Source organism: Galleria mellonella, unplaced genomic scaffold, assembly GCF_026898425.1.
Source record: "Galleria mellonella isolate WM207_F2 unplaced genomic scaffold, CSIRO_AGI_GalMel_v1 utg223, whole genome shotgun sequence".
Classification (NCBI taxonomy): Eukaryota; Metazoa; Arthropoda; class Insecta; order Lepidoptera; family Pyralidae; genus Galleria; species Galleria mellonella.
In genome coordinates, this window is record NW_026442042.1 from 26,402 (window position 1) to 40,848 (window position 14,447).

The 14,447-nt window shown below is 32.0% G+C and overlaps 1 protein-coding gene and 1 long non-coding RNA gene across 3 annotated transcripts; one reads left to right on the top strand and one right to left on the bottom strand.

Moving 5' to 3' along the window:
• Window positions 1-624: 624 nt before the first annotated feature.
• LOC128200633 (uncharacterized) lies at window positions 625-1,794 on the bottom strand. 2 transcript variants are annotated; one of them, XR_008252823.1, is made up of 2 exons: window positions 1,341-1,794; window positions 625-1,078 (listed from the first exon to the last, which is right to left on the bottom strand). It is a non-coding gene; the product is annotated as an uncharacterized LOC128200633 (long non-coding RNA). The 2 variants fall into 2 exon arrangements; XR_008252824.1 differs by having other exon boundaries at window positions 1,333-1,794.
• A 3,697-nt stretch (window positions 1,795-5,491) lies between these two features.
• LOC113517553 (F-box only protein 21-like) lies at window positions 5,492-13,963 on the top strand. The gene is made up of 10 exons (XM_026902257.3): window positions 5,492-5,816; window positions 7,264-7,395; window positions 7,526-7,672; window positions 8,513-8,699; window positions 9,285-9,488; window positions 9,814-10,121; window positions 11,041-11,179; window positions 11,277-11,351; window positions 12,505-12,724; window positions 13,687-13,963. The coding sequence occupies exons 1-10, from the start codon at window positions 5,641-5,643 to the stop codon at window positions 13,872-13,874; spliced, it is 1,776 nt and encodes a 591-aa protein (XP_026758058.1). The 5' UTR covers window positions 5,492-5,640; the 3' UTR covers window positions 13,875-13,963.
• Window positions 13,964-14,447: the final 484 nt, after the last annotated feature.

Genomic DNA, 14,447 nt, shown 5'->3' on the forward strand with positions numbered 1-14,447 from the left:
TTCTATCGTTGCAAGTTCTAAACGTAAGCGAGTACGTAGCGAACGTCGCATTTGCAAACATTGCAATAAAAAACGAAGGAGGCACACCAAAGGTCTCGAATCTAAAATTAAAGATAGTGATTGTCAATGTATTGAGGATGAGAATCAAACTCAAGTATCAATACCAGTTGTAAACAATACCGAGTCTGTTAAACCTGCTTCTCCACCCAGTACTTTAAGCAGAACTTTGTACAATGCCGAGGATGTAGCTCCTTATGTCGTTCATGTACAAAAAAATGAAACACATTCTAATGATAACACTACATTACATCCTATTGCATTTGGTCGCTTTTTACACACTAATAAGATAAATAATATAGTGAATGGTAGCCTCAAAAGAATAGGAAGAAACCGTTTATCGCTTTCTTTCTCAAATTTTGAAAATGCAAATGCATTTTTAAATAATAGTCACTTAGAAATACATAATTTTAAGGCATTTATACCTTCTTTCCATGTAACCCGTATGGGAATTGTGAGGGGTATTCCTAAAGATTGGACAGAAGAGGAAGTAATCCAAAATATATCAGTACCTATAGGTTGTGGGAGAATTCTAAAAACCAGAAGAATTAAGAAAAAGACCATTAATGAAGGACAACCAAGTTTTATTAATACTGAAACCATTGTTATTACTTTTGATGGACAAATATTACCAAAAAGAGTATTTATGTTTTACACATCATTAACTGTAGATTTGTACATTTACCCCACTATCCAATGCTATAACTGCTGTAGGTTCGGACATGTCAAGATGCAGTGTCGTTCAAATCCTCGGTGTTATAAATGCAGGCTAAATCATACAGGTGATAAATGTGAAGTAGATGAGGAAAATGTTTCTTGTATCTTGTGTAATGGTTCTCATTCAGCAATTAGTAAGAAATGTCCTGAATATGCACGTCAGAAAGCCATTAAAGAAACAATGGCCCACAGTTGTGTTTCTTATGCTGAAGCATCAAAATTTCATCCTCCCACTTCTAAACTATATTCAGATGTATTAACATCATCACCTCCGTCCAATAAATCTCATTTTCAATCTTCTTTCCTTAAAGAGAAATCATCATTACCACATATTCAATCATCATATAAAAAAACAGTTACACTTAAACCACGCTCTCCTCAAAAAGCACAACAAGGATATGATCGTTCTGCCCATGAAGCCATAGTTAAGGAATATAATATTCCTGCTCCCTCTAATGGTTGTGCATTATCATCAAATAATATTGACAATAATCAATCCATCTTTGATATTATTCTCATGCTTATTAAAGTGTTATCGCAATCGAAAATGATACAAACAACTTTACCACCGTCCAACGATGCCATTTACAATGTATTTTCTCAATTATTAACTTCTCACAATGGATTACAAAGTCCTAATAATTCAGTGGAACTGTCGTAGCATAACAAACAAGAAATCAGACTTATTTTATTTGATTAATAAATATAATCCTTTTATAATAGCTCTCCAAGAGACTTGGTTAAAGACAGGATATCCTTTTAGGATTTCAGGCTTTACAAGTCTCCGTGATGATAGAGCTGACGGATATGGCGGTGTTGCCATATTGGTCAAAAACTCCCTTCCTTTTTCTTCTTTTTCGCTTCCTGTATATAGCGGCATTAATGCAGCTGCTATAATTATAAATGGTATCTGTTTTGTTACTTTATATATTCCTGATCCTACATGCCAAATATATTCACAACTAGAACAATTATTTTCAATTTTACCTAAACCTTTTCTCGTAATGGGCGATTTTAATGCTCAACACCAATCGTGGGGCAGTTCTACTTCTAATTTTTATGGTGGAAAACTCCTGACGATAATTGACACTTACAACTTATGTATTATTAACTCAGATGTACCAACACGTAGAACTGCACCGAATGAAGGGTTTAGTGCTCCTGACATTTCAATATGTTCTTCTGATTTAGCTTCTTCACTGTCGTGGTATCCTCATTCCTCTACCTTCGGAAGCGATCACTTTCCCCTCATTCTTTCTTTTCCAATTTCCATTCCCTCAAGTCGAAAGAGTGGTCCTCGGCTTAAATATAATTTATCAAATGTAGACTGGAATATTTACAAACAATATTTAGATAATAAAATATCGGAGTTACCTATTGTTTACCATGGAAATGAACATCAATGTTGTAATGACTTGATGATAAATATGAAGGAGGTTGCTGATTTATTATTTCCTGTTAAAAATAGTGCTTCAGGGAAAATTCCCTCGCCACCTTGGTGGGACAAAGATTGTACGGAAGCAATTAAAAATCGTAAAGAGGCTGAAAAAAATTATAATAATTACATGACACCAGAAAATTTTGAAATTTACACCGCAGTTTCACGTTCTACTCGAAAACTACTGAAAAAAAAGAAATTAGAAGGCTGGAGAAGATTTTGTTCTTCTATCTGTCCAGAAGTTAATTCATCAGTCGTTTGGAATAATATTAAAAGATTCAGATCTGCCTTTAGTGATCATACATCACGTTCTGCACTCGATTTAACTTTAGCGAATAAATTTTTAGATCGCCTTGCTCCTAGTTATGTGCCGGAATGCCTTTACAATATTTCTCTATCCGTCTCTGACGAATTATTCGAACTTGACTCTCCTTTTACTCTAGTAGAACTTAAAGGTGTTCTAGCTTCTATTAAAGACTCTGCACCGGGAGAAGACGGTATACCGTATTCCTTTTTTAAAAATGCTAGCGATGCGACATTAATTTACTTTTTAAATATAATTAATTCCATAATTATTTCGGGAAATATACCTACTTCATGGAAGTCTCAGATTATTATACCATTTCTAAAGCCTCATAAACCACCTTCTGAACCATCATCATTCCGTCCTGTTGCACTTTCCTCTGTCTTACTAAAGCTAGCTGAACATTTAGTGAAAAACCGTCTAGAATGGTTTTTAGAAAGTAATAACTTACTATCCCCGAACCAGTTTGGTTTTAGGAAAGGTAAGAGCACCTTAGATAATGTGAGCATTCTTATTTCAGATATTCATATAGCTTTCTCACAAAATTTGTCAATCCTCTCAGCCTTTTTAGATATAAATTCTGCCTATGATAATGTAATAATTTCTATTTTAAAAACTAAATTACAAGCTCTAAATGTACCGGTAATGCTTTCTAATTTCATTATTAATATTTTATCAGAAAGAACAATATATATGAATTTAGATGAAGATACCAAATTATCTAGAACAGTATGGAAAGGCCTTCCACAAGGATCTGTTCTCAGTCCAATCTTATTTAACATATACACATACGATCTAGAATTATTCCTTGATAAATCCGTCAAAATTTTACAATATGCTGATGATCTTTTATTATATTTTATTGCGAAGTCCATAGAATCTGCTTCTGCCAAATTATCTGATTCATTAGATTTGTTAAAAACGTGGTTAGATGCAAATGGTCTTAATCTTTCTGTAACCAAGAGTAGTGTAGTTTTGTTTTCAAGAATGAGATCACCGCAACAAATTAAGGTGCTTTATGATAACTCATACATTCCTATAAAGACTGAAATTAAATTTTTAGGTATCGTGCTAGATAATAAATTAACAGGTCTGTCCCACTGTAATTATATTTCTACGAAATGTGAGCGTAACCTCAACATTCTTAGGTGCCTTGCTGGAGTTTGGTGGGGAGCACATCCCGTTTCACTAAAACTTGCTTATAATGGTCTTATAAGGAGTGTCATTGATTATGGAACTTTTTTGTTAGCTCCAGGAAGTTCATTTGCTTTTAAGAAATTGGATTTAATTCAATCAAAGGCCTTGAGGATTATCTCTGGAGCAATGAAATCAAGTCCAATCAATGCTTTACAGCTCGAAGTCGGTGATCCACCTTTGGTTTTAAGAAGGCAATATCTATCTGACCGCTTCTTTTTTCGTTGTTTACAATTATCTGATCCTCCGCTTATTCAAAAGTTATCTCAACTACATATCTTTATTTCGTCTTCATCTTATTGGAAACATAAAAAACCTCCATGTTTAATACAAAGTTATGAAAAATATAAATCCATAGAATCTCCCACTTTTACATCGTCCTGTTTTCCCATTTATAAATGCTCATATCAATCTTTAGTTTTATCTCCTAATATTAAATATGATTTTGGGTTATCAAAAAATGATTCAGAATTGAATGCCAAATTTATGTTTATAACTGACATTGAATGGAATGAATGGCACTACATCTTTACTGATGCATCAAAACCAGACAATAGCGGTTGTGTAGGTGTGGGTGTGTTTCATTCACAATTTAATATCGTTCAAAAAATTAAACTTCCACCGGAATCTTCAGTTTTTACCGGGGAATGCTATGGTATTTTAAAAGCTGTAGAATATATACTTTTAATGAAATTACATAAGGCAATAGTTTTCACTGACTCTATGAGCTCTTTGCAAGCTCTAGCCAAATATCCGTTTAAATCAAAACCAGTTTATCCCATTATTTGTGACATAAGACAAAGTCTTTATCTTTGCATGTTGAGAGGGTATTCCGTTTCTTTTGCCTGGTTACCAGGACACAGTGGTATTAGCGGCAATGACAAAGCTGACCTTATTGCTAGAGAGGCTGTAACTTGTGGTGATATGTATCCGTATCATAATTACTGTAGTGACCTAGCTTGTCTCCCAAAAATATATTTAAGGTATGCCTGGAAGGAATATTGGGAAAAAACAAGTACAATAAAAGGAAGATTTTATCGTCTTATACAACCCGATATTCCTTTCAAACCATGGTTTTGTAAATTAAAGCTTGGAAAGACCGCAACAACTATTATAACTCGTATGCGTCTAGGTCACGTATGCACACCTTCTCATTTATACAAGCTTGGTATTGTACAAAGTTCGTCGTGTAATTGCGGTGCTGAAGTGGCGGACTTGAATCATATATTCTTCTCATGTTCTAAATTTGACCACACCTCCCTTTTTAATCATCTCCGATCCATCCGTGTTCCATTCCCAACTTCTATTCTTATTCTACTTTCTTCCAATGATCCTATTATCTATAAAATACTATCTTCATATATATATGATAACAATATTAAGATTTAGTTATATTACATGAATACATTTATAGTTGCATCAATTGCTTTTCCTATATATTTATAAATATATTCTCATATGTACAAGTATATCCTTCATATCCTATAAATATCCTAGACCTAATCCTTATCCTTTCTAAATTCGTTTGTGTTAGGTATTTTTATTACTATTATCGTTTCCCCGTTTTGTTCTTGGCAAAATACCCTAATATCGGGGTGAACGCCACAAAAAAAAGAAAAAAAAAAAAATACTCATGTCATGTGTCAAAATCAAGAATTTAGTGAACAATACAATATAACGTAGTGATTACTTACTCTGAGTAAGCAAAGTAAAGAATATTGCTAGGTGTCTATGGATATTGGACTTTACACTTTTTGTTTTTAGGTCCTTCTTCCTTATTTAGCTATTACATACTTATATAGAAATTGACATTGAAGTATGTTATTGATATAAGTAAATAATAACTTGTTTTGTATATGATCTTGGTTATAATTTTCAATAAATATCTAACTGTATTTTATCTCTTTATGAATAATTACTTCGTTACACAATGGAAAATGAAAATGTAATTACGCCTACAATAGAATGTATTCCAAATGAAGTGATATTATTGATATTACAATACAATAATCGTAATGAAATCGTTTCTTTTGGGATGACTTGTAAACGTTTCTATGAAACCATAAAAAGCAATCAATCTTTATGGAAAAAGGAATTCAAGAAAACGTAAGCATAATCGTGTTTCATCTAGAATACCCGTCATGTATATACCTAATCCATGATACTACCTTATTCTTACAATTTTGCTGAAATTGTAACTATAATTTGTGTGTAAGGTTTTTTATGCAACTTAGAATGACAAGGAAGTTGACGACCCACCTGATGGAAAGTGGTAACCGTCGCCTATAAACACGAACTGTGCACAAACACAACTAATAATAATAGAATATACTGTATCACCCATTATTCCCTTCATCTGTTCCATTTTTACCTAATGCATCTATACCGCTGGGATTGTTAGCAATGAAGTTTGACAGCCTCATTGCTAGCAATATGCCTTATTAGATCAACCTCCATATGATTCCCCCTGGAAACCATTGTGAACAATTCATGTTGAATTCGTCACAATGGACTAACTGACCTACTTCATTCTCACCTATAATTCTTCACTAGTGCCCTGCCGGTGTATACCAATAGTGCGGGTGGGGTTACCATTCCATTATCATCCATTAAAAAAAAATTGCCTCTATTCCCTGATTTCATATCCCACCCTTCAAACCAAAACACAACTGATTTATGCCAGAAACATGAATGGGACAAAAGTGCCCAAGTACACAGCTTATGTAGTACAGCTTTTGTATAAAATCTCATTTTGATGTATATGTTATGCAATATTAATAAGAATTGTAAATTAATTTTAATATTTTACAATGGGGATCTACATCCATATTAGTCTCGTATTAATTTTGTCAATTTTATATTAATATTCCTGATAATTTGTTGAGAAACCCATGGCTAGAAGTGGGTCTTTACTGGATTATGGTATAGAATATTTTTTGCAGGCTCTTATAGTTATACTTAGTTATATCTTTAATAGCATAGCATTTAATAGCATCAATTTTTAGTCATCACTTATTTGTCCCATTATATTGGTCCCATAGATATTTTATCAAAACTGATTAAATAATTTAATTTTTAAATATGAAATATTAATTTTGCCTTAATTGAAGTCAATCTATTTTGTGGAACAAAAATTATTCTTTTTTTTATAAGTTATGATGTAAAAATTTAAAAAAATTATCATCAAAAGAAATTCCTTGGTGTGTTTTATGAATAGGATTCCCATATAAGAATAAATGACCGAAACTGGTGTCTACACCTTCCATACATTGATCCAAAAATACCAATGAAAGTGGCCTCTCTACACTATTGGAGTGCCATCAAATATATTGACCTGGAGCACAATATAGGTTAGGGCTTACCCTGTGTCCATGCATAGAAATAAATTATAATAATGAATGAATAAGAATAATATATAAAGATATAGTTGACAGTTGATACTTTGTGTTCTATGCAAGGGCACAATAAAAATAAAAAAAAATTGAGGAAATTAGAATTTAATAAAAGCAACTTCTGTAACTCACAATAATAAGTTATAATAAAATTATTTCAGTTTCTCTTCAGACATGTTTGAAGTTGTCAATGAACACTGCAATGGTAATTGGTTAGAAGAATTAAAAAGAATATGTATAATAAAAAAGCAGGTGTATTCTGAGTTAATTAGAATGTCACATCAATTTTACTGGTAAGTATCCCATAAAATATATCTTCCTAATTTTATTTACCGTATGAAATTTGTTATTAAGTAGTTTTATGTACACTTGTATATATTGTTAATAATAATTTTAATTATAATTAATAGTTTTCTCTTACAGGCAAGCTAATGATGTAACACTGCAAAATATCAAGCATTTTTTTAGTATTGCAACAAATAATAACCTGAGTCTATACTATATTATTTATATATTACAAGATTTAATAAAAAAAGGAAATAAAACTGTTGAGACGTTTGTAAGCAAAAAGTAAGTAATTTCATTTATAGTATTTTTATAAAATACCTAATTGTTATTGAAAGTAGTTATGTATCTTGCTTACAAATTAATACTTTTTATTACATTGCTGAAGTGATATACATATAATAAATAAGCAATTTATACTATTACTAATAAGTAATGGTATTCTTTAATATGTAAAAAATAGATTTACAACAAATAGCATATAAGGCAAAAGTATACAGTCTGTGTAGTCATTCCATGTGACTGTTTTTAGATTGATTATTCAAATATATTTACCTACTCAAAACCTGCGATGCCATACGTCCTTAATGTTAGAAATGTTAGCCTTTCTGTGAATAGACATTTATTTCATAGCTTTCTTGTTAATTTTTGTAATATAGAATGTGATTATGTACACAATAATTATAAAAAATGTATATTTTTATAATATAAATCAATAATTTCATTTCGCCAATTATTTGTTTACAACAAAAAATATTACTTAAGTATTTGGTATTCAGCCAAATAGGAAAAAATAACCAAATAGGGTAAGTAATGAATAACAACTGAATATTCATTATAAGTTAATAAATATCGCATGACATTATGTTCATGACATGATTTCTGAAACTGCTCAAATGATTTTAATTATTTTTTATAAATAATGTATTGTTTGATCCAACTTGAAATATAGGATCTAGGGTAGGGGACAAAACAATATTTCCCACCAAATAAAAAAATAAGATTTTTTCATTTATTTCTATAAACATATTCAATTTATGAACATAATTTTGTCAATTGTTTAGTACCTACTAATTATTTATATAAATATTATTACCAGGCTATGAAATTTATTTTTGATTGCAGACCGTTTACGTTGACAGAAATGCATTATGCAAAAGTTATTCTTCGTCATTTGATTCACGGTTACCTAGCAATAAAATTGGCAAAGTCACATTTGCGCAGAGAGCTGCCTCCTGAAATTGTGGTGAACTTCTTTTTGCAATGGATAGATCATGAAAATTTACACTTAGATGAAAATGTCAATAATAAAGTATGTATAAATTATAACATCTTTATTATAATAATAGAAGGTATTTTCCTTTTCGTCACTATTTTCTTTACATATGAAAATGTATAAAATTGAAACTCGTTTGCGCCTAATTATTTACTCTGGTGGGGCACTAGAGAGGCATGATAGGTGATGTCAGTTGACCCATCATCATAATGAATTAAACAGGAATTAACCAACAGATGGTTTCCAAAAAGAGCCATGTACCTGACGGATTAAAGACCCCATGTCACGAACGCATTTGATCATGTACGCAATTTAGCCACTACACGCAGTACGTAATTTAGTCACTACACGTAGTTTGTCACAGATGCATTTCGTCAATATCTCAATTCGTCGCATACGCAGTTTATCACAAACGCTAGTCATCACTAGTTTTAACTACTGCGAATGGATATTGTATTGCAATTCAAGTATATTACTGACTTGTATTGAATTTTTAATTCTTTCGTGAATACAAAGGTTTATATTCTATGGGGATCGAACTCACGATCATAAGATAAAATGATGTAATTGTTGCCAGACTATCATGATCGTCAATTAGTGTATAATATCATACTCTTTTAGCTACAAGTACTAGTGAATAAAGTAGAAAGCCTATTGGAAAATAAAGATTCATCGAAAGGCCCATTCATGACAATTCAAGAAAGGTGTGCTAAAGGACTGATATCACAAGAAAAAGTGCTGGACGCTATCACTCAAGTAATTTATCGACAAAGACATATGGCTGTGACTACAACTGCAAATTTGCAAACTCTTGACATAATTAAGGTTACAAATAATTTTATTTGCTTATTTTGATAGTAGTAAAATTAATACAACATACATATTTTATCTGCATATAAATATTAAATTACGTCCTATTCGGTAAGCTCTGTTTTGTAAATTTTTATACATAGGAAGTCAAAAGCAGATCCTTCAGTTTTTTTCACTATTTATGGTTAAAAAGAAAGTAATCAACAGCAAAGAAAAAAGATAATATAAAATATTTTTATCAATAAACAATAATGTTTGTATTGTATTCTAAAATCTTTATTGTACATACTTTACATCGAACACATTAAAAAGATTTAATAAATGGTTTCTTTAATTTTAGGTATTAGAAAACAAAATCGGAAACGCCATTGTTGTTGGGGCTATTTACCATGCAGTTGCTAGAAAATGTAATGTGAAATGTGAACTAGTAGCGTTCCCGAATCATTTGTTTCTCGAGTGGCGGCCCAATTGGGACGATCCAAATGCTCCAGCTTACACCATCGATCTTAATAATGGAGAATTGAAACCAAAAAGGCGCTGCCCTTTTTCACAAAACAACCATAGTAATCGTTACGAATATCATCCAGATGCGCTACTTCAATCGATTTATTCTTCTTTTCGAATGAGTATGGGATCTATTGAAGATTGGTATGTAAACACTTAAACGAATTATTAATACATATAAACGTGCACTTGAGTAGATGTCGCAGCTATGACGCGATACTTAGCCCAGTAGTTCTCGTGAACCTGAGCCAATTTAAAAAAAACTCTTTAATTGGCCGGACTGGGAATCGAATCCGGGACCTCATTTACAAAATGGACCCACCACTACGCCACGGAGATCATTAATATCAACGAGTATTCTCTGTGTATTCGACTAGAGATGAAACGGATATCCGGTAACTATTCGGTATCCGGTCTATCCGGCGGTCTTAATACTAACCGGCCGGATAGGCATCCCGCCGAATTAAAAAATAATCTGGATAAAAAAGTATATTTTGAAGTAATTATTTGCTTTATTTAGTTAGTCTTACTATCACTTATACAATAGAATGTTTTAATTTTAAATTTTTAATCACACAATAGTAAATGAATGTAATAGGAAAAAAAAAAGAATTAGTACTCATACTGCACTAAGGGCAAATTATGGTGAATAAATACTAATTTCTCTGCATTGAGAGGTAACAAGCGGTTTCGCTTCTCTTCATAAATAAGGCCAGCTTCAGAAAAGTCTTTCACTGTACACACTGCTGCAAGATGCTGAAAAATAGATTTTGGCAAACTTTGTTAATTTGGGTATTGTTTGGCATTTGTTGCTTACTAAGAATAAGGGTCATGATTGCGATCAATTCGCACTGACATAGCCGGATATCCGACTATTCGGCCACATGGTTAGCCGAATATTCGGTATCCAGTAACCGGCAAAACTGCTATCCGTTTCATCTCTATATTCGACATAATCTATTTTCCATGCAAACTTTTTTCTTACCAACTATGTTTTAAATAAGGTTAAAAATTCGTAATCACTGCATTATCTATGTACACTTATATTGTATTTTTATTTCAGGAACACTCAAAATGCTTTACTGCTCCTTGATCTGCTAGGTATCAATCAAATGGAACAAAATGCATACAGGAGTTTTTTCATATTCCTTTTTGATAATATGCGTGACCTTGACATTAATACACCCCTGAACATTAAATATGTACGTAAATATAAAACTTTGTAACATAAATAACAACTTATTGAGATTAACTAGTTTATTATATACATAATAATTTGCGTTATATTCCTTTCCACAGATGAGTGATGTTCATCTGCAATTGCTAATGTTGTTGGCCTCTAGAAGTATTTCTACTGAGCCAAGCCTTAAAGAAGTGAGTAATATAAATTTGATTTTAATGTATGCATATCTCTCATGTTACTATAAACTGTCAGACTTATCCGACAGAGAACATGTTTATTTCTATTTAACTGCCTACTTTATAAATATAATAATAATAGAGATAGAGTATAGGATAAAAGTAATATTTCAAAATGATAGTAATATTAAAACCAAGTACAATATAAAATTTCCGATTTGAATCGGACGTTAAGGCAACTTCTGAAACCAAGCAGTTAAGAGGTTAACATCCTATACCATACTTCAAATTAATTCATAAAAACAAAGACAAACCAATTTCGACCCTTAAAGACTTTATACTCCCCGACATCGTTGTCTGAGTCTTGGACCTCGATGATCCAATTACTTCACTATCGCCGGCGGGGACGAACACCCCCATCACAGCGTTCGCGAATAATCAGGTGCACACCTGAACACAACTCGCCCACACTTCCCTCCTCGAGCTTAATAGACCCTCGTACCCTTAACGGGAGGCAAAGTGGCGGCTTAAACCGAGGCCACTCTAGCGCCTTTGGACGTGCGCCTTAATCCATCGGTAAGAGTCGACACTTCATCGTTCCCCTCTCGCGAGCTTGTTGTGTCATCTGCACTCGCCCCTGCACGCGGTGCACCCGATGAAGCTGTATAGTCAATCTACGACTAACAACAAATACAGACCGAAAAAATAATACGATTTTATTATAGTTCTAGCTGACCTGATAAATATTTTACCCCATATATTCATTTTTGGGTCCATTTTTAGGGTTTTTTTTGTCATGATAATGTCCTCTCTCTCAAGTTGAAGCAAATCATATACATTTACAAAATTTGATTATAATCGGTTGCGCGGATAAAGGATAATGGAGTCGATTTTGAGCGTTCGTTTCTTTAAACCTATCTCTAAAATTTCAATTTTTGTCAAGGCGAAACCTTTATTTATTTTATTAAAGACCAATAAGAATTAAATTTCTAATAAATTTAACACAAAATTGTCATAAATTTAGTTTATGAATGTCCATAAAACAGTAATTTTGCGTAACTATCAATTTAAAAATATTGGGATAAAAGATAGATTTAAAGAAACGGCACCTCAAAATCGATTTAATATCTCAAAACAGTATTATATACTTAGCTTTATTACATTTTAGATTGTCGTAAAACGACATGATAGCCGAGTTCAATATGCTATCGGTATGGTTTGCTACCATTTAAAACTGAACTATGTGTGTATAGTTCGTGGGTGGGACCCATGTTGCCGAGCCGAATGGTTGAATCGAATGGGAATGGAGACTAATTTGAATTTTGGTATGGACCAACCTTTCTACTATGTTGTAGCTGTGGATCAGTCTATAAGATACGTAGCACAAGGTAAAGTTATTTTATTTTAAATCCAATAACCTACAATATAATAATTTAAGAAAATGAGAAACAAAGACTTACCTTAAAAATAATTCAATAATTAGTCTTCTCCTTTTAGTGTACACAGCAAACAAGCCGACGATCCACTTGCTAGAAAATGGTAATCGGCATTTACAGACACGAACAGCACTATGGACATTACCTGTGATGCTAATACCACTCCTCATACGCTGTCAGTAGCGGATTTACTGGCAAGCTAAGTAGGCTAGAACCTAAGGAAACAAATTTGGATCCAACATTTATTTTTATTTAAAAATATAAAAATGTAATAAATATAATTTTAATTAGGATATCGAGTTCTATAGGAACGTCAAATGTACGCTATTCCGCTATTGTACGCTGCTATTCCTATGAACTAAAATGATAAGTTTCTTCTAACAAGTAGTCACATTCAAATCACCAATAAGTTTTATTTTTAGAATACTTTTAACTATGCACAATCAAATTTATTACTAAGTATTGACTGAAAATACTTGCTAAACTAGACAGTACAGTTAAAATATATTGATATGCATCTATATATATATATATATCTTATTTAAGAGCTGCGCTCTTGTCGGTCGAGCTCTTGCTACTCGCTACAATTTTCTGCGAGTCTCTTGATACGACACGACACCAACCTTTTCGTTGATCTGCCTATGTGTATACTTTGGTCTCCCTCTACCCCTCCTTCCTTCTATTATAATGTTCATAAGTTTGTCGTATCGTATCTAGTATACTAACATTTTTTCTTTTCTGACTCTTTTCCTTAATCCTAAGCAGGAGCTCCTCATTACTAATTCGATCTCTCCAGTTAATTTTATCCATTCTTCTTCCATTCCTTCCCTTGATATGCATAAAGTAACCAATAATGGTCCTATATAAATAATTAACTTTCTTTGTTAATGAACACTTTCATGCCTATATTTCAGAAAACCTTAAGGATGTACAACGTCCAACACGCCTGTATCATTTAGAAGACATTATAGCTCGAGAATTTACACATTTCGATGGATTTGCGTATGTTCCGAATGATGAGAAAAGATATGAGTATCCCGATGATGAAGCCATCGCGTCTATGTACCGGAGTCGCGCTGTAATTTACGCAATTACTTTCTAAAATTACTTTTGTATAGTTTAATTATATAAAATATTTTAATTATATATAAATAATGTAAAAATAATAATTATATTTGAAATTGAAATCAATTTGAAAGTAAAATTATTATCTACCTACTTTTCCCCCTCTTCATTTATAATTTATATTAGGTAGGTTTCTTATTACCTACCACTATGATTATAAAGATTAATAAATTGTCTATAAACATACAATGCAGAGGTAAGGCTGTTCTAAATTTTTTAATATACTTATATATTAACTAAATAATAATAATATATAATACTTTTGCAAGTATTATATTTCTCCTAATGCTTCTGTAATAACACGTTTCTGTAAAAATAGCCGGACAGATAAACTCATTTCATAAAACAATGACCACCAGTCTTGCAAACGGAAGATGGATATTAAATTACAGCTGATTAGGTCTAACCATTTTGGATCATTGCTATTAATTACTCAATTTAAACGGATAATTCTCAACATTTCTCGTCATTTCATTTCGAAGTTACTTTTATTTATTAAATTATACAGGTATCAAGATAGTGTGAGGAATATGGATTGAAAATAAAAAAT